Source organism: Aulostomus chinensis, chromosome 7 (assembly GCF_037954235.1).
Source record: "Aulostomus chinensis isolate RoL2024-O1b breed Wild chromosome 7, RoL_Achi_v1.0, whole genome shotgun sequence".
NCBI classification, from domain to species: domain Eukaryota; kingdom Metazoa; phylum Chordata; class Actinopteri; order Syngnathiformes; family Aulostomidae; genus Aulostomus; species Aulostomus chinensis.
Window position 1 is genome coordinate 15878260 of NC_141326.1, and position 27687 is coordinate 15905946.

A 27687-nucleotide genomic window follows, 5' to 3' on the forward strand; every position below is an offset into this window, starting at 1 on the left:
AATTATGACAATGACGGAGTTTAAATAGCTTTGTTCAACAGATGTATATCAAACCTGAAATAAAAGAGAAAACTGTTGCACTTTATATTTTAGTCAAGTTATTTCAGCATATATTCAATAAAGTAAATATTCCCAGGCTCTTTCTGCGTATATGTGCTCATTTGTGTGCATATCAGTTAGAAAATAGAGGGAAAAAGCATCATCCCCTTCACCGCCTCTGCTTGTTTCTACCTTTTCCAGCCTGTTGGCTGCTTGGTTGTGGCGAGGAGGCAGACTGACAGGGTGACAGTTGAGGTGATGAGGACCGGCTGAAGTTCAACACTGCAGGCACACTTAAGCCTCTGTCTGGTCCGTTGGTCCGTTTGGTTGGATGAACCATTGTTTTGTCACCACATTTCAATTAAAGCTGCCTTCCAGCTCTTCTTGAGAATGGAAAGACGTTGACTCTGTGTGATGTGTAAGCAGTAATGACATCCCCATAATTAAGTGCCTATCAAAGCTGGTACAGTGTAATAGAAGATTATAGAAATTCCAATTCTCAGAGCTCCTGTACAGCAGCTTTGATGGTGAATATTTGAACTAGGTGATAACACAGATTCCACAGCTTCCTCTTCATCTCGCTGACCTGCTTTGATTAGTTACTGGTCAGCGGATTATCTGCATACGAGCACTCCCCGTGTTTTCCTGGCAGATGTGACTCTGCATCAGACAGCTGAAGAGCAACAATGAGGGTCGTGAACGCAGAGCCGCTTTTGCCCAGCAGGCTGTTTGTAGTTGTGGTTTGGAGCATTTTTGAAATCCGTGTTTTTCCTCCATGTCTGCAGCGCTCTGACCACGCTGTCAGTGCGAGTCTGTCAGCTTGACAAGCAGACGCCACTCTGCATCACAACACCTTGTCACACTGAAGGACGTGGGAGGAGGTGTGTCCGTTCATCGGCGTGTATGTGTGTGTGTGTGTGTGTGTGTGTGTGTGTGTGCATCTGCATGTGCGTGAGTGTGTATTCATACTGCTAGAAGGCTCACATGCTGACATCAAGTCCTGCACCCTATTACATCACTAACTGTTCAGCGCCCCCTCCTCCCAAAAAAATATCAAATTGAATGAGATAATTTCCCGTCTGATATGACAAACTTTCTTCACATTGTGTTGTGTGTATTTTTTCCTCCAGGCTCCTTGCTTGGTCTCTCTACTAGTTATCTGCAAATGCTCCTTTTTTCACATGCACTTCAAAAACATGCCATATTCTTGCAGAGCTGCCCTTTTATTTTAAGGACGCACTCATAGTAGGATGGGCTATCACACCTACAAAAATACAGAAACCCTGCTGGTTGAGTAGCTGCAAAAAGGGTCAATCAAGAAAACACAAAAATGCACAGAGAGAGAGAGAAGAGAGGATAGGAATAAAACTATAAAGCTGATGTGCAAGTTGAAAGGTTTGATAAAGTTGTCAATGTCTGACAGTCTGACTATCCAACCTCTCGCGCCTATTAGATTAGATATTGTCAGGCACCATTTCACCTCATTTACTGTGATCACTTCCAAAAATGAGCCTGAGCTTCTGTCGGAGCATCTGCTGTTGAGGAATTCAGAGAGGAGATGACTCTGCTCTCTGCATCTTTTCTTTTTTAATATGGGAGGGTGGAAGACATGGGGGTGAATCTGGAGATAAGAGAAACAGCAGAAAGGTGGGAGTACGGTGAAGTCAGAGAGAGAGAGAGAGAGAGAGAGAGAAAGAGAGTGAGAAGATGATGGAAGTGGATGAGAGCAGAGAGGCCTTGTGATAAGATGGAAAAAAGAGGGGGGAAAAGTCAGGAGGAGTTGTGGTGGAGCTCAGCAGCGGAGGCAGAAAATGGAAACCGAGAAGGCGAGATTTGATGATAGGATGGAGGGATGAGCAGAGTAGAGACGTGTGGAGCAGGAGGTTGAACGTGTGCTGAATGGGGGGAGAGGGAGAAATGAGGGAACCTCATAAGTCACTCCCTGGAGAACCATCTCCTCTCCTCCACACTACTCAGAGGAATCAGTAAAAGGCTCTATAAATAGCCTGAACAGTGAGCAGCACGTTTCTCTACTCAGATAGCCTATAAATACATGCAGTTTCTGTCACTTTGCATCTGCTGCTCTGGACGCACGCTGCCCCGCAGCCTTGCAGCCTCCAACAGGGAATCCTTCTCTGGAGTGGACAGAGGAGAAGATGAAGATGAAGAACAAGATGTTTAGGATGGTGATGGTGAACTCGATGACAGGTAGAATAGCCCTGCTGTGCCAGCAGTAAATGAAGATGGCATCTTGAATCCTGATTCTAGCAAAGTTATGCTGTGGTGTGAATGCAAAACGTGCTCGTAGCACATTTTAAGCTCCTCACAGAAAACACCTGAAATGACTGGGACCTCTGACAGTCCACTGCAAGTCCCGTATGTAACACTGCACTTCACCACAGAGACCTAAGCCATGATGCCCGCCCAACCTCCACCATGTTTGTCTAAATATAACTACGCAGTGACAGACGGGGTTTGAGTCCCAGTCGCAGTCCTGCATTTCCCACATGTGCAGTTTGGGGATTTTTTTTTGCCTAAGATCTTAACATCGTTAATATATCATGAAAAATCATGTGTCACCAATTGTTAATTTGATCTCAAGAGGTCATTTTCACATAAATAAAGTGTTTCTGTGGTGCTGGCGCGTATTTTAACTGTTATCACGTGACCATCACACGAAGCATTTAATATTCTTCTGTGAGATCAGGTTGTTAGAGCTTCAAAGCTCCAAATAATCCAAAACTACCCGACCGCTATGGCTAAGATTGCGTCATTACAAACAAAAACCCAAACTAAAAAGGAAGAATTTCTAGTTTATAGTTTCTCTGTTAAGCAGAAACTAACCATAAAGGTCTGTCTCTGTTATTTCTATTTCCTTTTTTCCCCAAAATATTGATCTATCTTTTTTTTTTTTGAAGGAATTAAAGGCTTTTTGTCGTTTGATTCATCCAGCACGGTTTAGTAAAAATGCGCTGTAATTTAAAAAAAATGCTCAGCAAGAACAAATGGTTGTGACACAAACTTTTTTGTAAATCCTCTAAACTTTTTATAGATAAAAATGAGAAATTCAAGTACTTTCTTGAGGTGAAAACAGAAAAGCAGTCGTGGGACTTTGAGAACACCGTTGTGCCGTACCCCCGTTTCCTCTGCCTCCCCCATGGTCGTTTATACCTCCGCACATTGGTGGCCTTTAGTTTCCGTCGACATGGTTGCTACTGTGCTGCTGTACTGGAATTCTGCTGCTGGTAATCAGACGGACGCTCGCTATAAACACACGAGAACAATCTGCACCTCCAAACCAACGCTGGCCTGTGAAGATTTCCTCAGCAGATGAAGCTGCTACCCAAGTCTCCCACCTACTGTCTGTGTTTAGATTTTCACGGAAAAAAAAAGTGTTTCTAGATTTCTGGTGGGATTTTTTTTTTTTAACAGATTTGAGTGGGCCATAAACCTAATTTGATGTTTGTCTTAATAGAGAAATTGATTGATGTCTTTGTCTGTGGGAGGATGATTGTGTATCTGAATGTGCTTGTACAGAGAGTATGTGTTTTCTACAGTGTCGCATTGATTATTCAGTGTGTGTTGAGATATAATAGGCTGAGCTGATAAATGAATAATGGTATTACGCGTCATTCTTTGTCGATGTGTGAGTGTGTGTGTTCTTGCCTCTGTATGTGTGAGCGAGGGAGAGAAAATACATCATCCCCCAGGGACTCTCTCCTTAAAGGGGTGATTTGCCTGCTGGCTTGCTCTTGTGAAAAGGCTGGCTGACATGCTTTGATGTGGTTCTGTGCTTCCCGCCGTTTGATTGGCACACTGGATTATTGTTGTTCCACAGATGAAAGAAAATGCGAGGGAATGGTGTTAATTATACGAAATGAAAATAGCAAATATTGAACACGATTTATCTACTGGTTGTGTTTGTAAAGTAGTCTCTGTGTTAAGTTGCGGACAGGTGTCATCTCTTCTGCGCTCATCCTCCTCCTCCTCGTCTCACTCAGCAGCCAAAAATCAGAGAATGTTTCTTCTGCTGGGTGTGTGTTTGCGTCCCCCCCTCCTCACCCCTCGTCTCGCCGGCTCACTGAGCGGCTCGTCCGGTGATGGTCAGTGAGCGCTGACACCTCCGAGAGCCTTACCTGTTTACTGTAGTTGATCTTCACCTCTCCTTATACTCACCACTTCACACAGTGAATACTAAACACCAGCTCAGTACGTGTGCACGCATGTGTGTGTGTGTGTGTTTGCATCATGAGCCCCCACTGTCGTCCTGCATCAGTCAGCACAGCAGACTAATAAAGGTGCTTTTCAGCCTATCAGGCCTGATCTCCATCACTGCAGGAAACACCTCAGTACTGGGGCAATTTCTCAATGTCACCCAGCCACCAGCTACGAGGACACTGATCCACTCAGCAGCACAGTTGTCATTGCAGCTGCTAGTCAAGCTGAGATTCACTTGCTGGTAGAAACCGTTTTTTCACATCCTTGATCCACTCTAATCATCCAGTTTGGGTGAAGTTTTAGTTGACTCGTTTTCCTTTTTTATGGTTTGAACCTTATTTCATCCCGTCATCATCTTGCCGAAGCTGTCGACGGGTCAAAGAACTTGACTGGATTTTTGTTTTTAACGTGTAAAATTTCCAAACGTGTTAAGGATGAACTGTTTCTTCACTGATCAAATATCAAACACATGTCTACTGAATTATAAGACATTTATACACCAACTTGCAGTAAGAGCTAAGAGAGCGTGAACTAGAAAAGTCATGTACGGATCTTCCTCTGCTGCCTTTTTAGTCAGAATTTCTTTGCATTTCTCAAGGAAATGTTTGCAGAAATGTGTTAGAAGAATAGCACCCAGCTTTGGTAGCCTCCGCCGTAGATTGTGGTTTGGATGATGTTCACCAGAGTCACATAATCCCAGAAGCGTTACTGGTGGATGAAACTCTAATCTTATTTGTCAAAGTCAGACTTTTTAAACCTCAGTTATCTTAATACAGGTTATTCACTGTACATAAGTTTGTGTCTGTTTGTGATTACTTGTGATTTTAATGTGATTCGCAATATCGGAAGGATTTTTTTTTTTTTTTTTTTTTAGCGGCGCGCGGAATAGAAAAAAGAATCAGGCAGCTTGCAAAATCACATTATAAACTATTTAAAAGGTAGCAATCTTTTCCACTGTAATGTCAGGAAATCGATTTCTGGTGAAGTTCCTCTCAGAGAGAACGTCTTCTCTTCTCTCCATGGCAGAGATTTGTTTGACTATATCCACGCTACGCCTGAGACTGTCAGATTTGTACCAGTTCTGTGTGATTGCTCATTTGCTTGTAAAAACACAGCTGCCAATCTCTTTCAATAATTACAACCTCTTTCACTACACACAGATAAAGGACCTCGGGGATTTTACATCCCAAAAATCCAAATTTTCCCTAAAACTAAACACATCTGAATTTTTGACCTGAAAAAAAATATGAGAGTGAATGGCGTCTATGTGTCCACAGCCTCCATTGTGGATGGATTCTATTTTTTCACAACTCCCATTTTAATTAAAAAACAAACAAACAACCAAAACATCCTGAACTGGTAATGGTGTAATTTTTGCAGGGATCAACAAGGATATTTTCTGAAGCCTGTAGAAAACCGTTAGCGGGATGGAACATCTCCGCTGGAACACGATAGTTCATTTACACGAGGTTTTAACACATTTTGCCCTCAGCAAATATTGTAGCTCCTACGATTTGGATAGTGCAGCAGGCCACATTAGGATTTTAGCAAACTTCAATTGAAAATAGGGATAACTTTATAACCTGCAAATGTATATGTATATGATATATATAATCTTCACAATCACTTGATGATCTTCTCCTCTCTAAAGGTTTGCTGTGTTCTTTAATGTGCATAACCGTCTTTCGTAAGCATGACTCAGTAATTCAGTTGTTTTATTATGTTTTTGTTTCGCTCAGCTGACGTGGTGGCCTGGTCCTATTCTAGTGTACACTGAACTCGTTTGAGGTTAAAAAATAGTCTCTGATACAAGTTAAACCCAAATAAACCATACACCCAAAGTAAAACCTTTCAGTGTGACAACATACGATACTCACGTCTCTCTATTTTACTGAAAAGTAGATCAGGGTTAGATTGTGGATAATGGGATGTCTGCAGGCCTTCATCTGCCTGTAAAGTACCATACATGTTGCAGTGCACCTCCAAGAAAATAGCTAGCGAGCTTTTAAACTCGGTGAATCTTAAACTGAACCGCCACGTCTCCATCCGTCTCACCGTCATTTATAGCGGGGAGATAACATTGAAGCCCCCCTCAATCCTGCACCTTCAAACCGCAGCTGAATCACTCTGAAGTAGCCAGGTGTGAGCTCTCCTCGGTCAAGCTGAGGCAGTAATTGATTGATGAAGTGTGAGGCGGGGAGAAACACAGACCTCTGACTCTGTAGATCAAAAGGTCGCCAGCTGAGGACCTCTGAGAAAGTAACAAGTGAAAAATGTCATGTCTGACATGAATATTATTTTTTGCACAGCTAATCTATGTTCCTCCTTGTTACCATGGCAAGACTGTGTTGCCAGGCACTGACGGGTTGTCGTGGTAGCAGACACTCCTGTCAGAGTGTTGCCGTGTTGCGTCGCTACATCTGTAGCCAGGGCTTTGTAGTGTAAATGGAATGTGTGTGTGTGTGTGTGTGTGTGTGTGTGTGTGTGTGTGTGTGTGTGTGTGTGCGCGCGTGTGTGTGTGTGTTCCATCATACCTTTCCTATAAATCTGCTGTCACACCTCACATCTGTCAACCAGAGAGGAAGGAAAGGAGGAGGAGGGTGAACAGTGAAAATGAAAGAAATGCAAGAGCAAAGTGCAGGATGGAGAGAGAGAGAGAGAGACAAAGGAATAGAGCAGGACAAAGAATGGAAGAGAAAAGGGTTATAAAGAGAGAGAAAGGGAGTCATGGGGACAGACAACAGTGAAACAAACGAAAAGAAGAGACAAGGTACATCGACAATGAGGGGAGCAAAAGAAAGGATATGATGGAGGGCAGTTTGATGTAGAAATAGAATAATGGATTGATGGATAGATGGATAAAGAATGGGATGGAAAACAATTAAATGTGTGTTTTGAGAGAGAACAAACATAGGAGCTGTCCTCACATTCCTCTCTGCCTGCTCTCATTGTTGCGGTGCCCTGCTCACTCTGGGTCCAGGCTTTTGAGGAGAGAGAGAGAGAGAGAGTGTGTGTGTGTGTGTGTGTGTCTCCCAGGTTTCAAGCTGTTAGCATCAGTATGGTATCATTTTGGACCTAAGATGCTTTATTTTTACTTAAAACTAGATATAGTTTATCAAATTAATAATGGGGCGCTGATGCCAATGTTATTCACGCTTAGGATATCAGAATGATGAGCCAGACTGCATTCCATTGCTTGTACTGGACCATGAAACAACCATAAGTTAACATAAGAAATAAGTCACACAGCTCCACACTTCAAATGAATTGTTCTGTCTTAAATAAAAATTGAATCCATTTGAGTTTACATTTTGTTGTTGTTGCTCTTTTAAGAAGCACTGTGTGTTTTACTGCAGCCTCTTGGTGTAACCTTAAACATAGTCGCCATGACAATATCAGGATCAGTTTCAGTATTGACAGTCGGAATTGGATCAGAACTGAAACAACGTGGACTGTTGCGTTTTTACTCGGAATGGCTCGCTTCAATGGCTTTTTGTTGCTACGGAGGCCGACTGTTCAGATCAATGAGTCCATGTGAAAGACCAGAGCTCCACTGGTGTCGTACGCTTGGTGCTGGCTGGCAGCCTCTGAGTAAACAAGTTCACTTCCTGCTATTTTCATCATATATTTCTGTTCCTCTGAAAGCTGCCGTGTACCACAGATGCAGGATCTATGTGTTCCTGTTAAGTCCCTGCTGCTAGCTTCACATTAAAATGTTTTATTTTTGTTTTAATGGCTGCACATTTAGACTGAATAGTAAGAGAAATCTTTTTAGATGCCTTTTCATAAATTTGGTGTGAAATATTTCGAGCCCTTCTCCAAGGTTTGTGCTTGGCTGCACCCTGTGCATGTAGGAAGTACTGACTCAATCAGGATGAGGCATGCTTTCAAACAAGATAAACCAGTGATATAAGGTCAGGATGGACATATTTAGCCAAAAGGATCTATATTTTTGATGCCATCCACGTAGGGATTCACCTTTTCGGAGTGTAGTCAATCCCTTCAACTCCCAATGCAACCTGATGGCTTTGATGGATGATTCGCTGGAACCAGGAGGGGGATTTGTGGAACAAACACATTCCTAATCTGTGTGCACCAAGACGTGCAGCTCAGGTGGGAGCATGTGAATCCAGTCTTACTGTATCCCCCCGCTGTCCATTATCTGGGTTTGTTGCTCCATCTAAACTGGAGGAAATGTTTTTTTTCCTTTTAATGTCCCATAAGAGGAAATAAAAATACCTCCACATCAAGCGTTAACTATTAATCATCTGACCACTTTCCCCCAGCCTTTATTATGATAATCAGCCCATCGATAGTCTATTTTTAGCTCTAAATCTCCCCCACGCTCCCTCTGCCTCGTGGTGGCTTCCTGTCTAATTATACAAATACCCTCATGCGTACGCGTGCACGTGAACATTCTCCAACTGCCTGCCGCTGTGGATGCACAGCGAGGTTAACCAATAGGGCTCCTCCTCTCCCTCTCACTGTCTCCTTCGGCTGCCGTCTTCTTCAGTTTTTCTCTGCCTGCCACTCTATTATTTAGCAAAGGTCTTTGTCCTCTTATCGTCTGACACCCAGCTGAGTTATTTCAGTATGTCAGCTATTTTCGTTGGAGCTCCAAATGGACTTTCCTTGTTATGTACGTAATATCGCTCTCCGACACACAATACCACCAATTTGAGTTTGGTTTGAGGCAGAGAATGTCTTCACCCCTTAAAGTGGCAGCTCCGAAGCTTTTCTCTGCTTTTGTAGATTTACAGTAAGTCATAAGCTATAAATCTCTGTGGCACTCACTCCTCCTCGCAGTGTCACCTCTGAGTGGTTTGGCTACACCGGCTGATTGCAATGCAAAGACCATTTTTGGCACACAGCCGGCTTTATCCTTTATTAGGGAGAGCACAACGTCCAATCAATAGTCAGCAGTGCTTTTGGCTCAGGGGAAGCTTCACTGCCTCTTCTGCAGCCATTTTGTTTAATTTGAGAACCTGTGCCGCTTGTCCTGCTTTGTTCACATCGTTTACTGAAAGCTCAGCGTAGCAGTTTGTGTGCTGCGTGCAAAATAAAAGAAGAAGAAGAAGCAAAAAAAGGCCAAAATCCACAGAGCTGTGCTGAACTGAAGACTTTTCAGCACTCATGCACAAGGCCACATCAATTATGGATTGTATTTTCATCATTTTTGGCCTCTACCTGGGAGTTTTTGAGGATAAGGAAAAGTGAGTTGGTAAAGTTAAAGATAGATGAAGGTAGAGGAAAGTAGCAGGAGGGGGAGGAACAGCGTATGGATTATTGCTGGAGACTGTGCTCATTAAGAGTTTACAGTTAAAACAGGTAAGGTGCTAAACCGCTTTGAAACGAGTGACAAGGAAGGAAGGAGGAACAGTCAGGCTATCTTCCCATCTCAAAGCCCAGATTAGTTGATCAATATTCCCAGCTTCTCTCTCTCTCTCTCTCTCTCTCTCTCTCTCTCTCTCTCTCTCTGTCCCTCAGTTTGTCTAGGGAAGGAAGCTGTGGGAGAGGAGGCCATCAGCAGGTCATCAGTATTCCAGCAGGCTCTGCCTACTCTGGTGTGGGCAGCAGAATAATTTCATTCTGATCTTACAGATCAATAGCTGCGCCCAGTGAAGGCGACTAGCCCCGCCTGGCTGCGGTATTCAGAGGAACACAGCACGTTTAAAATACATCTTTCACTTAGATCGCATTATGGTCAGAGCTCTGATGCACTGGGGAGAGTCTTCACGTTGGCATTTTTAGGATACGAGAGAGTAGACAGAAATACATTATAATGTAATGCTATCAGATGAAACACGTTGTCATTCAATCTTATAAAGTGAATTTTTTTGATGTCAGAGGTGAGGATTTAACTCAAGAGGGGGAGATTTACTGCACCCTGTCATAAAATTGCAGTCTAATACATCAACAGATCATTCATAGCCTCATAAATTATGATAGGGTTCTATTAGTCAATAATCAATAATAAGCATCATAACCTTTTCCTAGCACATCATTTGTTTTGTTAAATAGGGCTGAATAATACATCAGAATTTGTTTTGATCGAATTTGCAATATGGCAGGAGGTGCAGTGTTTACAAATGCATTCTACAGACTTAAAAAAAAAAAATCATTTCTGTGGTAAAGACCCCAAAGTTGTTTCAGTTCGAATGTGAATGATAAAACATCCATTAGTATTCCTTCTTACAGTATGTTGTAAATAAAAATTGCAGTATCAGTCAATATAGTTACAGTGTGCAAAAAACATCCATATCTGCAGAGTAAAAGTGATTATCGATTCGATCTCAGGAGTGGAATAAGTTGTAGTTTGGATTTGTGTAAAATGTAGTTTCCTTTCGTTGTAGAACATGAGGGAGATGATGAACTTTCACAGTTGTTGAGCGCCCAGAAAGTTTTAACATGGACTAATGAAGATGACACAGATTGTCAGAGTACTACAAGTACTCTGGATTCAAGTATTTTCAGCGAGATACCTTCTTTGATATCAAGAATTATATTTATCAGGCTATCTGTTTTGCTGTCTTTCATATTTTCTTCTTGCTAGGCCTGCCAGTTGTCATCAGTCAGTTTGTGAACATGTTCAAGGCTGCCAAATATCAGTCGGACAAATCTGCAGGCCTACACCAGCTCACAGACAGCTGCAAGCAGGCCTGCTGCTTTTTCAGCTTATTAGAAACGTATTTGTGTGTCTACGGGTCAAAAAAACAGACCGTATAGAGGATTCAAATCTGTTTCAGGTCATGAGAGATACTGAAGCTTCCTGGAATCTCTCAGGAATGTGCGTTTACTCTATAATTACTTCTGGTAACACATCTGACAGCAGTAGCGATGAAAGAGGCATTTGGTGATCAGAGTCAGAGTGCATCAAACAGTTTAAACGGTGATACACACTTACACACACACACACGCACACACAACCATAACTGTAGCAGTGTCGAATTACAGTGCCTTACCCTTAAAATTACTCCAGTATGCTTACAGTTCACCTCTTTGGAACTAAAAGTAGGGCAGTAGTTTACCTTTTTTTGAGGGTTAAACTACCAAATTATACTCGTAGAGTAGCAAGCAGTAAAGTAAACTGATGAAGTCTTCCTGCCTTATCAAGAAGGTTTATGTTCTGTATAAATACTGCATTGTAAAAATGAAGTGAAAGTGTGGCTCAGACCTATTATAAACACCAGTCGAGCACAGTGGTTGTTCTGTAGTCGTACAACATTCTCCAATCAGGATTTACTTGTTGAAATGAATATTTTTTGCCATTGTAAAAATATACTTACATAAACCAATACTTGTGATCGAAGTAGCAGTAAACCTTTAAATTCACTTGCAGTACAGTTAAGAATACTCGCTGTCAATTCCCCCCTGGCCCATGAGTACACTGCAAGTTATTCCTCACATTTTCTGTCTCTACCAAATAAAAACATAAAGTGTCTGAAAAACAGCTACTTGACTACTTTATACCTCGTACTACATACTTATGAAAACCTGAAAACTGGACAGAGATTACCATATAAACAAGGTACAGCTTTGTTTTTACTTGCAGTTTTCATATTTTCATGAGTTAATGGGCTAAAAATATATAGGTAGTAAACTAATTATGTATCTAAATTTACGTCTTTTACACTGCAGTAATGTAAAGATACACTTTCATGTTTATATTGACGTCAATATGTATTGAAGTGGAATGAATACAAATACACTACTACTACTACACTGATATTGGTATACTTGCTACATGAAGTTTACTTGGGAAGACATACTTAAAGTTTACAAAACAATTAATTAGCAATAATCAGCTCTGAGTACACACACGCTTTATCTCTATCTATCTATCTATCTGTCTATCTATCTATCTATCTATCTATCTATCTATCTATCTATCTATCTATCTGTCTAACTATCTATCTATCTATCTGTCTATCTATCCATCTATCTGTCTATCTATCTATCTATCTATCTATCTATCTATCTCTCTATCTAACTATCTATCTATCCATCTATCTATCCATCTATCATCTATCTGTCTATCTATCTATCTATCTATCTATCTATCTATCTATCTATCTATTTATCATCTATCTGTCTATCTATCTATCTATCTATCTATCTATCTATCTATCTATCTATCTATCTATTTGTCTATCTATCTGTCTATCTATCTATCTATCTGTCTATCTAACTATCTATCTATCTATTTGTCTATCTGTCTATCTATCTATCTGTCTATCTATCTATTTGTCTATCTTTCTGTCTATCTATCTATCTATCTGTCTATCTCTCTCTCTCTCTCTCTCTCTATCACACACATACAGTGATGGCGTAAAAACAGTGTTGAAGGTTCAGTGGATGCAGGAACAATGTGGTGACAGACAATCAATAGAGATTTAATGGTTAAGATATCACAGTTCAGGGAGAGTGAAGGGATCCTGCTCTCACCAAGGCGACCAAACCCCACACTGTTAGCGTAGCATGCGTGTGTGCGTTTGTGCCGTACGTGTGAACACTGCCCATCCACCAACTGCTGTTTTAACATCTCACACCCTCGTCCATACAGCTGTGAGAGTGCCACCATCACCTTTTCAGTAATAAAACCAGACACGTCAGATTGCAAGTCTCCACCCGGCTGTATGGGCCCGATGATCGAACTGATGATCGATGGTGAGCAGGAATCAAGAGCAGTGGACGTCGCTGATCGGAGCTCCCAGTTGAGTTGGCAGAGGCACAAACGCAGCACTTCATTAAACTCCAAACTGCCATTAACTGCCATCACGCAGTCCAGCCGAGCCACCGCCGCAGCAGCGCCAGTCCAGACCTCCATCTGTGATTTCGGAGGGCCCCCATTGTTGTATGTGCTGCGCCTCTGTATTGCTGTTGTCATTGCAGTGTGTGCAGTGGTGTGTGCTGTTTGAGGAGGTCTGAGTTATGTTTGGTAAAAGTGGCGTATTGATTGACTCATTAATGAAATGGCAGCGGATCGGCTTGTAGGGAATGAATGATGTCGGTTTGCTGTTTGAACATGCGTTCCCTGCTCCTCTCCAGCTCAGTCTCAGTCTATCACTGTCACTCACACACAATTGTGTGAATGGATTTGGCTATCACAACTGATGACTCCTCACTCAGCCTCTTCTGTTCCATTTCCCGTCTCCCTCCTACTTCCTCTCATACACTCTGTACCCTCTCTTTCTCTGCCTTCCTGCCTTTTCTTCTCAAGTACCCTGTTTGGCTCTGATGACCTCCCCATCTCTTTCTTTCTACAGGTACAACCAGGCAGCCTAAGGAGGGGGAGGTGCCGGGGGTGGACTACAACTTTGTGAGTGTGGAGCGTTTTATGGAACTGGAGCAAAGCGGAGCCTTACTAGAGAGTGGAACCTATGAAGGTGAGCTTGGGGGATCGTTGTGGCCGCTGCGCAGGGAAGCATTTTGTATCCGCGAGACAAGTACAGGTGCTTGGGGAGCAAAAAATGGGAGCACATCTTTCACTAAAGCTATTCTGCTGTTTTTAAATGTGAGCCGCGCTACAGTATAGATGCTCATGATGGATCTGGTGTGTCAAGTGATGCTCTTACAAACAGCTTAAGTAAACTCAATTAGTGTTTTGCAGTGAGGGGTGCATTAGAGATTCCTCTTGGGGTCGTTGAAAGGCTGGTTGAATACTTCAGGATGGGTGAGAGGACTTATTGCAGTTTTAAAACCATCACGGTGCCGACTTGTCAGTCTGCCCTCACATCTGAGACTCATTCAAGGTTAGAATGGAATCAGAGTGATAGATCTTAGGGTGAAAATGAGGTTAGAGTCAGGCCGGTGGTGTTATGGGAAGTTTACAGCAATGAATGTAAGTCGTGTAAGTGATGAAAACCCGTCAGTGAGTTTGTTTGTGCATGATTCTGTTGGTGTGTGTGTGTGTGTGTGTGTGTGTGTGTGTGTGTGTGTGTGTGTGTGTGTGTGTGTGTGTGTGTGTGAGAACAAGAGAGATCCAAGGCATGTCAATTGTGTATCTGCTTTGCTACGCTGTCAGGGATACAGCTACAGATGGGCGACCCGCTGGTTCATTTGCCCAGGAGCGACTTTTGTGAGCATGTGTGGCTGACATACACTCACACAAATTATGTGTGTGTATAGGAGGGATTTGTGCTCATGTACGCTTGTGTGTTTCCTTTTTAGTACGTCACAATTGTGCGTCTTCGTGTTTACAGTGTATGTTTCTCTTACTTCTGCCCACCGGGGGAGGTTGTCTCTTTCCGGATGGCTGCACTGGAGGTGCTGCAGCACACATTAAAATAAGAGACACAGGAAATAAGGACACAAAAATAAGGAGAAAGAGGCCAAAATCAGACATTATCCTGAGTGGTGATGATATGAGCTCAGTCTGAGCTGGAGGTAGATACTGAGCTGATCAGAAACCAGGAGCGTTCAGCATCAAGGGACCACCTTTTTTGTCAGCCATTAAAAAAAACAAGATGAAAATTTTGACAAAAGAAGCATTAAAAACCTACAAAAGTGAAAAATAAATACATTTGGAGTTGCACTCCGGAGGGTTGTTGGGAAAACTTTACTAATCCATAAATGTTTTTGACATCTTCTGAATATCGTAACGGATTCTAAGTTTTGTGAATCTCAGCCTTCAACTCTGCATTATCAATAAAGATTATTATTTTTCTCCCTGACGACACCAAAAATAGCTGTCATGGGATCCATCTGAATTACAATTTTTAGTCAGTGCTTTGAAGAATGAGCTCCCATAAATGGAGGGATTAGATTCGAGTGTGTCAGAGAGGTAGGTGAAAGTCTGCATCTGTCGCCTTTATAGGAGCATTTGTTGAGAGAAATGGAGGTGACGCAGCACCTTGAAATGAATGAGGCCACGCTGGCAGAGATTGAGGCCGTATGGACCCCTTCCAGTGCGCTCCTCCTTCACTTCTTCGCTGTCAAAGTCACCTCCAAATCCCTCAATCTATCCCGCCCTCAGAATCTTCAGCTTAGATAAGATACTGCGCCTCTTTTTGAAGGCCAAAAATAAAAACAGAGGATTCATATTTTTACTCCTCAAGTAAACCGTGAAAAGAAGGGTTCATGATCTGAGAAAGCGAGAATTGGTATTTCACAGTTGGTTGAAGGTATAGTAAATAACCTGTCAATTAAATGCCTCATGTGTCTTACTGTATGATTCCAAATATCAAGAATCATCTACGATGGATCATTTTTAAATGGCTAAAGGCCATTTTCATGTGTCATAGCAGCGTAAACACAGGTGTTATTGATTGAACATTGATTACAGTCCCACTCTAGTCAGTGTTCCAGCCATTCCAGTGAGCCAGCAGCACAGTACCAGAGCCCTGGTCCGCCTAGATGGAACAGGGCCACGATCAATGTTCATTAATACACCTGGCTTTACCATCCAGTAGCATGACATTTGGTGTTGTTGCGTTCTAGCCAGTTTTTGATGTTGTTAACCTTGTTTTTCTCTTCTGATTTTGGATTTTGTTGGTTTGGGGGTCAACTCTGGACTCTTAGTTATGGAGAGTTGTGATAGCAGACTGCAACTAATTATAATTCTCCTGTTCTAATGCAGAATTTCATTAAAAACTATGCCCATTTCAGCATTAAAACTCTGATTCTCCTCTTCTTGTGCTCTGATTTACGTCTCTGGCTGCCAGAATTCTGTGTCTGAGCAGGATTAGTTGAACGGCGAATTTGAAGCACTGTCGCATTGAAATAACCTGATATGATTGTTTAAAAGTAAGCCATAAAGGTATCAGGATGTAGTGTATGTCTGCTCTATACCTCCCCACATTGTGATTCATCATTCGTTAAAGCTGTCTTTCTTTCTGTAAATCATGTCTTCAGCTTTCACACGTTGGAGCAGTTTCATACTGCGTGTGTGTGTGTGTGTGTGTGTGTGTGTGTGTGTGTGTGTGTGTGTGTGTGTGTGAACATTTTCATTTAGGTGATATTGCGTTTGGTGAACAGCAGTGTAAGTGTGTTCTGGTGAAACGTCTGTGAAAGAGCTGTTCCTGCTCCCTGCTCCTGCTGGGATGAAAGTAAACTGATGTCTGTGGACTCTTTAGTGCTGATCCTCCTTTTGTCCTCCATTGTTGTCTTCTTCCTTAGTCTTTGCTCAGCTGTTGTCTCATCCCAGTGCCCATGTCCTCTCCAAGTTTCCTCTTTGTGAGGCTGCCATTATTTTTTCCACTTGGAGGGATTATAAAATAACATATTTGCCTCTCGCTCAATATTAAATCACTGCTACATTTCCTTAAGAGTAATAAAACCTTGTTGTGGTTTAAGAGCAGATAATATGTGGAAAAGATATAAATGTTCGTAGCGACAAGAAATTATGAAAAGCCATAAAATCCCAGAGGCAGCGATGTCAATCAGAAACTTAAAGGTGTATAAATACGGTACCCTGAAATCCTTCAGGTCTTTCCTCTTCTCTCCAACTTCCTCTTTTTTTTTACCAGCACTGAAGAGGGTCACTGCTATTTTTGTGGTTGGATGTTTTTATTCTGATGCTTTTGCCTCGGAACAAAGCCGCTTGCACCTACATGGGTGGAATGACGCAGTCAAGGTCTCTTTTAATACAGAGCAGCTGGTGGTGTGCAGCTTTGGAAACCATTTAATCACATGTGTGCGTCTGTTTTTACCTGCTAAGCTATTCCACACGCGTAGTGTAACGACTGGGAGCCTTTGTCTTCTTTTAAAATATCAAATATAATGTTTTCTTCAAATTTATTTAACGTAAGTGGTTTGCTGAGTCGTGCAATCGTACAAGCACCTCGAAAAGGCTGTTGTACGTGGAGTTGTGGCTGTAAGTGTGTTTAATAAAAGTGACCATTTTAATAGAAATGAAGATAATAGACAGACAATAAACAAAATAATAGATAATGGTCTATAATGCAGATATAGTTTGTAATAAGACATCCGAATTGGAGCCAGAGTTCCTATTACGCTATGAAATAATGTATAAGGGCAGTGACAGCTCTCTCTTAATCATCCAAGCATTTAGACATCATAAAAATGCCTTTGAAACATATTTATATTATGTTTGCTTTTTTAACTCAGGAAATGCACCCTTTCTTTTTCCTGTCAGTAGAAGCTGAAGTCTCACCCCAAACCCATTAGAGGCGTTATCTGCTTTTAGGGAGACGATGACAAATGAGAAATGAGGCCATTATTTGAACTTCAGCTTGCTCACATTACTGCATTCACAATGTTACACGTAGCGCACAGTTTGACTTCAGTCCAAAGGGCAGTTGTTGTTTTTTAGGGTAATGATGCTGGTTTGGGCTTTGAGAGCAAGTAAACATGTGAGTGGGCAAGCTTAAAGGAACATGCTAACTTTTTGGGGAATGTGTTTAGTATCCATCATGATTAGAGCCAGACAAGCAGATAGAGACTCTTCTCTCCTCTGTGTGTGTGTGTGTGTGTGTGTGTGTGGTATGTTTACGTTAACAGACCTCCATCAGACACCTGACTGCTAGTCAGGTTAGCTGCAGTCGATGCTAGCAGGGTGTCAGGAGAAAGAGATGTCTCAAAAGTCATCCAAAATGGTTCTTGCCTGTCGGCCTGTATCTATCTGATAGCCTGGCTCTGAAAATGTTGGATAATCAGCATATTTCCGGAAAAATTGGCATGGTCCTTTAATGTAGACGCAAAATGAAAATGGCGTTCAACACAAAAATCAGTGTGGAAGGGGATACTTTGGGATTTATAGAACGGTAGGATTGATCAATATGGAAAAAAACTAATATCACCATAAACAAGGTGTTTTTAAGTATCCCAATGTCTGCTCAACTATAGAAATTCACATGTCGATGTCTCTTTGGTCTTTGTGTTAATGACTTTTCACAAATATTTTTTGTGAAAAGTATGACCCTGTATTTGCAAATTCGTGTATCACAATTCTCAATTCTAGAAAAACCACAGGACGATTTCATTGTTAAATGACATTTAATATTAATCTATATTTTGACCGCCTCAACTGTCTTGCCACACGTGCCCAACCCGACTTTGATGGAATCTGAAAGAGTCCGCGTTGACTCAGTGTTCCTCTTTCATCAATACATGACTGCTACACATGCTAACGCTTGTGTCTTGTGGAAACGTCTTCATCTCGGAGTGAGAATGCAGAAAACCGATCCATTACTTCAGAACGATCAGCTCCCAGTCAGAACAGCATCTCTGTTAGTCAACCTGCGATCACATTTTCAAAGACATTTATTTTTGTAGACTGCAGTAGCAGTACTGCACGTGTGGCCCCTGACACAAATGCTGTTGTGGCCCTCAGATAACTTCTACGGCACCCCGAAACCTCCAGCGGAGCCGTCCCCTGCAGCCCCTCCTCTGAATGTGAGTGAGGCCCTGCTGCCTGGAGCCCGGCCCAGCGCCCAGGGCAAGAGGAAGAGGAACCAGTCAGTCAGCAACATGGAGCAGCGTGCCAGCTTGGAGCCGCCTGAGGAGGAAGAAGAGGAGAGCCCGGTTGTCAACGGCAACGGAGTGGCCATTACACCAGGTACTGTAGGATGGTTTTGATGTTTTTGTACAACATATTTCATTTGCTCAACTGAAATTAGATCCCATTTCACAAGTGTCACGACCATAGTCCTTTAATAACATCACATTTAGAGGGAGACAAAATCTGGTTTGACGGCCCGCACTCTCTCATATGGGTTATTTACTGCCTCTCGTTGATCGGATTGAATAAGACTCAAACGTTATTATACTTTTTTATTTTCCCTTATGGATAAATAAGGAGTCTGTTTTCTCCTTGAGCTCAGTTTCATTTTTGTACTTTATATGTCTAGGCGGTGCAGATGGCTATAAATCTGGCTTCAACTGTACCCTGACCAGTGATCACAGACATTAACACACTCTGCTTGCATCTGTGTGGGCTGCACAGGGTGTCAATAACCTTATGTAACAGAAAGCTCAAGGGCACCTGAACGTCTCCACTATTAATGTTGTTCTGAGGCTCATTTTGGCTTCAAACCGCCGTCTCTCTCTCTCTCTTTCTCTCTCTCTCTCTCTCTCTCTCTCTGTCCCCTCATCACTGCATCTTCGCTGTCCTGCCACTGGCCTTTGTCCTTGTTTCTATTAATACTCCATCTGTCCTCTCCTCCTTTACCATCCTTTCTTCTGACCTCTCCTCATGTCTCTTTCTTCCCTGTCCCTTGTCTCTTTGCAGTCTGGGTTGTTGTATTTTTTCTACATTATTCTATTACTGTCATATGATGTGCTATTTTTACTTCTACTTTTGTCCTTTAACTGTCACCGAAAAAAAAAACGGCATTGATCAGGTAAATGTTTTATACATGCTTCCACACATCACAGCCAAACAATAGCAACGATTTGGACGAATTAGAAGTTTGATACAAAACCTTTGCTTGTAATGGGTTTATTTTAAGATAAACAAAAATTTGAGTATCACATAGTTTAGTAATCCTCTCGTCCGTCATGTGCAACTCATCCACTGACTTAAATGCCACCAGCTTTTCTCTTCACTCTAAAAACCCTCTCCTTGTGTCTCTGACTCATTCTGACCCCTGAAGTCTCTGTCTTTCCCAGTTTCTCTGTTTCTGACATCCCCATGTTGTTTCCTCCTCATGCTTGTTGTCCTCAGACCCCCGTCCCTTCTGCCCCCCCCCCCCTCTTTCCCTCTTGCTCTCTCTCTCTCTCCTGGGGGTTCATAGCTCTGCAGTGGCTTGGCTCTGACTCATCATGCATGCCGTGTGTGTGTGTGTGTGTGTGTGTGTGTGTGTGTGTGTGTGTGTGTGTGTGAGAGAGAGAGTGTGTGTGTTTGTGGCCACAGAAGGTCAGAATTGTGTGGAAATGGGAAAGAGGAGGAGTAAATTTGAAAGTAACCTTGTGTGTGCGTGTGTGTGTGTGTGTGTGTGTGTGTGTGTGTGTGTGTGTGTGTGTGTGTGTGTGTGTACATGCTTCACAGAGTCCAGTGAACATGAGGACAAGAGCACAGATGCCTCTGGGGAGGTCCCTGTTGAAGCTTCCAGCCAGGCCCCAGCCTCCACTGAGCCGCCCACCGAGGGAGAGGAGGCCCCGAAATCTCCCTCGAAATCCCCCACCAAAGTCCCAGACGTAGATGAGGAAGAGCTGGGTCCTCTCCCTGACAACTGGGAGATGGCCTACACCGAGAAGGGGGAGGTTTACTTCATAGAGTAAGAGAAAAACATGAATATATTTACTTTGACCCATGGAGGGAGGATTTTAGCCTCAAAGAACAGCGTGTTCCCGTTTATCTGTAGAGTCACAGAAGGTTACATTTCTGACATAAGGAGAAAAAAAAAACACTTGAAAAGGATAAATCCAACTGAAAGCAGCTCACAAATACACCGACTTTAAAAACATAGCTATCCCCATCGAGGAGGTGGTGCTATTTTCCTTCCTTAGTTAGTGTGTTAGCAGGATTATGAAAAAATTACCAGGCAGATTTTCATTAAATTTGCTGGAGGGGTGGAGCTCAGGCCGAGGCGGAATCAAGTTAGTTTAAGGGCAGATGGGGTTTGAGGGAAAAAAATTCCACTAACATTGAAGTGATACCTACAAAAAGCACTCACACATAGGTGCCTCGAGCTCTCGAAGAAGTTTTTCTCCGCTTCATCACTTCTTTGTGACTCTAGGATGCAGAAAGAACCAGCCACCTATATTTAACCGGAAGCTAACAGCTCCCAAAATCAAACGAACTGTACGGGTAGAGCCCTTAACATTTGTCTCATTTTCTCAAAATTACAGCAAGTAAGCACCTCCTGAGGTAAAACCAGTGACCCTCTGTGGGGTTCACAGGAAGCCTTGGTGTGTCAGGAGAAGGGCAGAAATACCTGCACCACGGGAGGTTCCACAAAAAGTTAATGTTGAAATCAACTCCATGAAGTGTCAGGAGCGCAGTATGGAATCAGAGATGTGGGTGCTTGAGATAGATTTAGAAGAGGTGGGGGCCAGAGAGAAAAAGCATGAAAATCAAGCACAAATCTCAGGAAGAGCTCCACCAATGTCATGACCAGTGGAAGGAGCTCAATCCCCAGTCGGTGGTTATGTTACTTGGAAGTAACTTGAAATCAGGGAGGAGAACAAAAAGACTGCAGGAAGAATTGGCCCGCCTCTCAAAGTTCCTGTCCAAGAAGGTGGGCATCAGGGAGAAGAATGAGACTTCCAGGAAACGTGGAGACAAGAAGTCTATTTTGAGTGAGCAGAACAAAAACATGAGTGCTGAGCTTGCCCAGCTCAAATTCCTCAGAGAGAAACAAGAGACCAAAACTGAGAAACTGAAGGCAGTAGTAACGGATCTTTGCTTGAACATGAAGATCCTCCATCATAGCCACGCTGCCAAGCTGCTTCAAATAAAGACGCTCGGCAAGAGGAAACAAAAGGAGACTGAACAGCTGAAGTCAGCATTGTAGGAGCTGCACAACAACGAGATTATTAATGAGTGGAAGGAAAATCCCACTAATGCTCGACTGGACTCTGACTAATACAATACTAGCTGAGATTGGAGCCCTGTGGAACATGAACATCTCCTAGAACATCTGAACGAACGAGTGTAGATGGAGGAGAAAATCCTCAGGAGAAAATGAGGATGCTTAGCTGGCCCACCTTGAATCTGAGTGAAACTTGTCGGCAAGTTTCTGATCTCCAAGAAAAGGAGAAAATCCTACATGCTGCAAAAGTTGCCTGCCTTGAACTTCAGAGGGACAGGGGGCAAACAGAATCTCCATTGTGAGAACAGTAGATGGTGATCCTCCAGAAAAGGAAGTCTCTGAATGACCAGTGTTGACACAGAGCTGACATGGCTTGAATCTGCCAGAGAAACAAAGGCAATAAGATGAAAGAGAAAAAAAACAGAAAGACAGCAACATTTTCAGCTAGACGGCTCAGTTACCCATCTGCAATGAAGATGAGCTAATAACAAAGTAAAATAGGGACTTTGCCTATCAACAGAAAATCCTAGAAGGCTTTCGCTCTCTCATTAGCAGTTTTTCAACATTCAGCTCACGATCTAGGAGGCCAGCTGGAGACGAGAGCAGAGGAAATACTAACTGGCGTGGAGAACTTCATGGAGGAATCCCAGGCTTTACGTTCACTCAAGATACAAAGCAACTGGACTCTTCAGTGCTGTTAATGAGGCCTGAGGAGGAGCAGAATGATGAGAGCTGGCCTGCATGAATCACCTCTGTGGGTCAATTAGTCCAAATGCAGTGCAACCATGCTGCCAGTGGGACTGCAGCTACTAGCAGCTGGTGATCTATTGTTCTTCCAACAAGCAGCTGTGCACATTTACAGTTCAAGTGCTAACAAGCACAGATTCGGCAAGATTATGTATTTATTAATGTTAAATATAAACAGACATATTTTATGTAATGTCTGTCCAAGAAAATGTTTGATATTAACTTGATATTGATAGCAATATTCATAATTATTAATAATCTACTGTTTACATGTTCCCTATTTTCAGCAAAGAGCAGGAGATAAATGGTTGAGTTGAGCTGCACGGCACAGACCCGGCACACTTCTATTAATCAAGCTTAACAATGTTGCCCCATTCACATCTGAAAAGCTTTATTTGTGTTCACATGTAGGAACAAAATGCGGTAGGTGCACATACGATGGGTCACTCAAGACAGCATACACATCTGGTCTGGGTCTGTGGGTGGAGGGAGCAGCGCCTCCTCCAGATGTGTTGACCACTATTATCAGTGCTTTAGCAAACTAGCCATCCGCAGGCCAGAGTCTACCAATCTACGGACATAGCATAGACTTCCAAATGTAAATGCTAACAGTTAATGTGTTCCTGTGCTGTATGGTAGTATCCCTGAGTAGTTTCTACTTCTAAAAGTAGGTAGCATCTGGCTTCTCAAAAATGCACCCTACGCCCAGAATCGTGACTTCTGCACTGTCTTTATCAGTGATGACAACATCAGGCGTTTCAGCTGGAAGAAGTCAAAAGGGACGATTGTCTTTATTGCACAGGTTGAATGTGGTAGCCGACCCATGAGGCAGTCTCCCTGTGTGGGCTCTGTTCTCCCTTTGTAGCTGTGGGTTTCTTATGAGAGAGTGTGAACGTGAATGATGACCCCTCGCACAATGCTCACTCCTATTGCTGTGAGCAGTTAGTGGATAGATGGATTTATGAATAATAGACATTAATAAAGCAATTTAATTCTGCTAGTTTAATTGCAAAATATAATAGAAGATGAATAAGAGAGGAGGAACACCTATTACCAATCATCTGTAATTACACCATCTGCAGTGGATGCATGTAATTATTGCTGTATCACTGGAGGTTCTCTGCAGATTGACTCTTATTCTGTGGGAACATCCTGTTAACAACAGAGAGCTGTGTTCTATCACAGAGTGAATTTTACAATGATCCTGCGAATATCACTTTCTTGGGAATCCCTGCAAAAATGTTAGGTTGAATCTCCTCAGGCCTCCACATCAGTGCTTCTCAAGCTATTTGAGTCACGACCTCCCAGAATAATCAGGCTGGTATTCGTAACCCCCCCCCACACACACACACACACACACACGCACGCACCCCTGCCACCAACACTACCATCACACACACACACACACACACACACCCTCGCAGCTGCTCCCTGCACTTTTTGCCCACAGACAGAATAATAAATTCTGTCTTGGCTTCAGTTTTAAGATTTATTTCAATAACTGCACTGTCATTCACACCCAACATGTGTACTTTAGGCCTAAAAGAACAGTAATGGAAAAAAAAGCACATTGTCGTGAGGTAAGATGAGAATATTACCTGTGTGTTCGGCTCCAAATCAATCCAACTTCTACATTTCTTCAGTATGTCTTCTCTTCCTTGCTGAGTGATGTGGGATGATTCTTGGATTAAAAATAATTCAAATCCCACACAGTATCCAATATACTACAAGCTCTTATGTTGCACCGCTGTTGCAAACTTGTCTGGGACACCTACCTCCCAGGTATGAAGGAGGACGAGTCCAGTAAGCAGAGAGGCAGAAGTCTAAATGATAATGAAATCATAATTTCTGACATGAAATCATTCTATTGCATCAATGTTCAGGGTTTAAATCAGAATTAAGCATATTTGCTTATTTCAATCACTATAGGGAAAGAAACTTGTTCCTGAAATAAAGAGGAGTCCGTAAATCCCCGGAGGTTGGGTTGGAGGTTTGTTTAACAGTTTGAGGGGGCTGCTGTCTTTGCTGGTGGCCTGCACTTTATGTTTGCTCCGGTTCTAAACTTAATAGCGCTGGACTTGGCGTTGAATAATTGATGTAACTTAATGTTGCTTATCAGACACACACACACAATTACCAACAGGTCATTAGTGTTACTTACACTCCTCTCTGTCGCCTCTCTGTCCCACGTTCCCTCTCTTCATCGCCTTCACCATCCCTCTCTCTTCTTCTTCTCCTCCAGTCACAACACCAAAACGACATCATGGCTGGATCCTCGTCTCGCAAAGAAAGCGAAACCGCCAGAAGAATGCAGGGAAGATGGTGAGGCTGAGTGACCCGTTTGTGTGCTCGCACTCTTGTTGTTGTTGTTGTTGTTTTTTTTTTTTTTTTACATTTGTATCTCTGTGTGTTTGTTGTTGTGTGTCATCTCTGCATTTCCTGCTGTTTGTGTACCTGTGTTGCCTCTTCCTGACTCACTGTTACAGCATGTTTTCCCCTCTTTGAGAAAAATAGCACAATTTGCTCACACAAACACTCAGTTGTTAGAGGTGTTTTAGTCTCCAGTCTCTTGTTTTTTGAGGGCTGTTTATCCAGACATAAAGCAAGAAGAAAACTCAACTTCCCATTTCAGTCTCTGTTGATTGTTTTTTTGGGAACAAGACGTGCAGGGAGGAAGATATTAAATCGCTCCAATTGTATTTTTGGTTTTGTGATCAGAAGTTGTGCATCAGCTGTCAATATCGGGGCAATACTGACAATGTTGCAACATTCTGCAAACAAATGCTTACACACAGGGACTGTTTAAGGGCCTCAGAATTGGTCCAGGCATTGTTCTAGAATCATGGCACGTGTAGCAACATGAAGCCAGCAGATTTCTGCCTATTTAATGGGTATTTACTGATTAGAACAATGAAGGTTTATCAATTAAACAATAACTTCATTTATTATGCCACACTGGATGTGTACATTTAGCACATATAAACGCAACACAAATATGCAACAATGTGACAAAATATAAATTCCGGTTAAAATGGTGATTAAAAAAAATGAATATGTTTGGAGGACCAAGTTGTATCGGTGTTAGATGTACTTGGTCTCTTCTTAATTAAATCTCAAAGAAAGTTTAAAATCACCAAAAACGATAACAGGGTTACGTTGGAAGTTCTGGTCTGGGTCTATAGACGAGAGGGCGGAGCTCAGCCCACAGCAGTGACTTGTCTGTCACGAGGTAGCCACAGAGTGAAGCATGTCCTGTTTTATCACGTGTTTTCTTTAATTGAATAAAATGAACATCCTGTTGTGGTGAAGAAGAATCTACACGAGTTATGGAAACTATAACGTCGGTCTCGTGGTGGTTCAGAGGGACGTAACAGTGGCTTCTTAACGTGCACAGTAATATTCTGATATTAACCTGATTTAGCAGTACTCTGGCATTCAAACAGCACTAATTGACTCTCATAACCTCAATAATGTCATAGTTTTAGTAAGCAACAACTGGATAAAGACAGAGTCCCAGCCTTAGTTTCGTTAGTGCCTTGTAGAATTGTGTATAACTTAGCCACACAGCTAAGTCCTACTAGAGTTTCTCATAGTATCACGCAGTCCAACTGTTTTACAGCTGACTTCCGGTGAGTGCTACGAACTTGGCTGGAAGCAGTAATTGGCAAGAAAAGACTCCAAATGTACCGTAGCCACAACATGACAGGAAGGTCTCAACCAAAGTCTGGATGGTTCCCCAGTGTAGTGTGTAAGGATGTACTGTGGACTGAGGCATGTGAACAGGACTGTAAATGGAATATGATGGAAGACACTCATGTTAACACTGTAACTGAAATATTGTCTTCTTTTATTTCTATCCATGTAAACATGAGCAGCGATGATGACACTTAGGAACTAGAAGGACTGTAGGTTGTGATGTGACTCACCACAGCCAGCTCTGAATCAATACCTTCCCTGCCTCTCCTCTGTTCTCCTTCCTTCAGTCTCCTCTTTGCCCTCCCACTCCTCTCCTCACCCTCTCTCATCCCCTCTTCAATTTCCCTCTTCTCTCTCTCTCTCTCACTCTGGTCAGTAAAGGGCCAGACTGTGACAAGAATTCTAACAACAACGCTCAGCTGTGCACACACGGGCAGTCTACACAGACACACTCACACACACTCAACAGACACACACACACACACACACACACACACACACACACACACACACACACACACTTGTCAGTTCACAATCATACACAGGTTCAGATTTACCTTGGCAGAGCAAAGATTGGTTTTCACAGACGCCAGCTTTCTGTCAGCTGAAATGTTTTTTTGATAGCTTATTTTTTTGGTTTAATACAAGAACTTTTGTTTCTGGCTCTGTACAAAATTTTGGGTTTTGAATTATATGAAGTTAATACAAAGTTACAAGTCTTGTCTGTCAGCTGTAGATGTCTCCTGAGTGCTTTCCAGCCTGCCATATTTTGTTGGCTGATTCTATTCCCATCTATCTTTGCATGATAATCCAAAATGACAGCGCAAATTCTATTTTTCAGGGAATGTTTTCTAGATTCATTGAATAGGGACCAGTAAAATATGGATATCTGATGTCAGTCTTTTTCAGAACCCCCCCCCCTTAACCCTTAACAGAATAAGCAGAAGAAAATGGATGGATGGATTTTGTTTTATGGTGTTTGTAAAGCAACGTTAAAGCCAAGCTTGATGGTGCCAGACTCACAGTCAGTCATGCAGGTTATGAGTTACATATTGGTTCCAGATTGTTACTCAGTATCAGCTGATACCTTCAGCCCAGGTATCTACATTGCTATCAGGACAGATGAAGTCAATCAGCGTATCCCTGTTATTAAACAAGTATAATTTAGGACTTGGACTTCAAGCATCTTTAGCAGAAACCACAGCATCCATTCATCAATGTTCCTACAAGCTCGGCACATAATTCTCTCTGAGGTTTCTGTCATTCCTCTCGGTAGAATCATTCAGGCTGAGCCAAGCTGGACGCGTGTGCAGCCATTGTCTGGATTGTGGCTGTGTGGGTCACTCCAGGACTCTGAGGTTTTCTGAAGTCACTCTGTCTGGTGTTGCTTCAGGTCATTGTCATTGAAATGCAAACCTTTGCTTAAGATCCTTTTTTCTCTGGAAAAAGGGTTTCACTCAGGATTGCTCTCGAGAGCTTTAAAGTGGCAGGCCTGAAAGATGTGTAGGGAGGAATGCTTAAATTTGCATCAGTTGTCTTTGTGTTTGTTTGT

The 27687-nt window shown here is 42.4% G+C and overlaps 1 protein-coding gene across 7 annotated transcripts in view; it reads left to right on the forward strand.

The window, feature by feature from the left end:
* magi2b (membrane associated guanylate kinase, WW and PDZ domain containing 2b) overlaps window positions 1-27687 on the forward strand; it is an 83523-nt gene that overhangs the window by 23602 nt on the left and 32234 nt on the right. For 6 of the 7 annotated variants that reach the window (XM_086208739.1, XM_086208740.1, XM_086208734.1 and 3 more), the window contains exons 3-6: window positions 13524-13643; window positions 18551-18775; window positions 20207-20435; window positions 24682-24761. In XM_086208739.1, coding sequence (XP_086064865.1) covers window positions 13524-13643; window positions 18551-18775; window positions 20207-20435; window positions 24682-24761 — 654 coding nt within the window. Of the gene's footprint in view, window positions 1-12882; window positions 13112-13523; window positions 13644-18550; window positions 18776-20206; window positions 20436-24681; window positions 24762-27687 lie in introns of those variants that run through there. The other variant, XM_086208738.1, reaches the window with a different exon arrangement.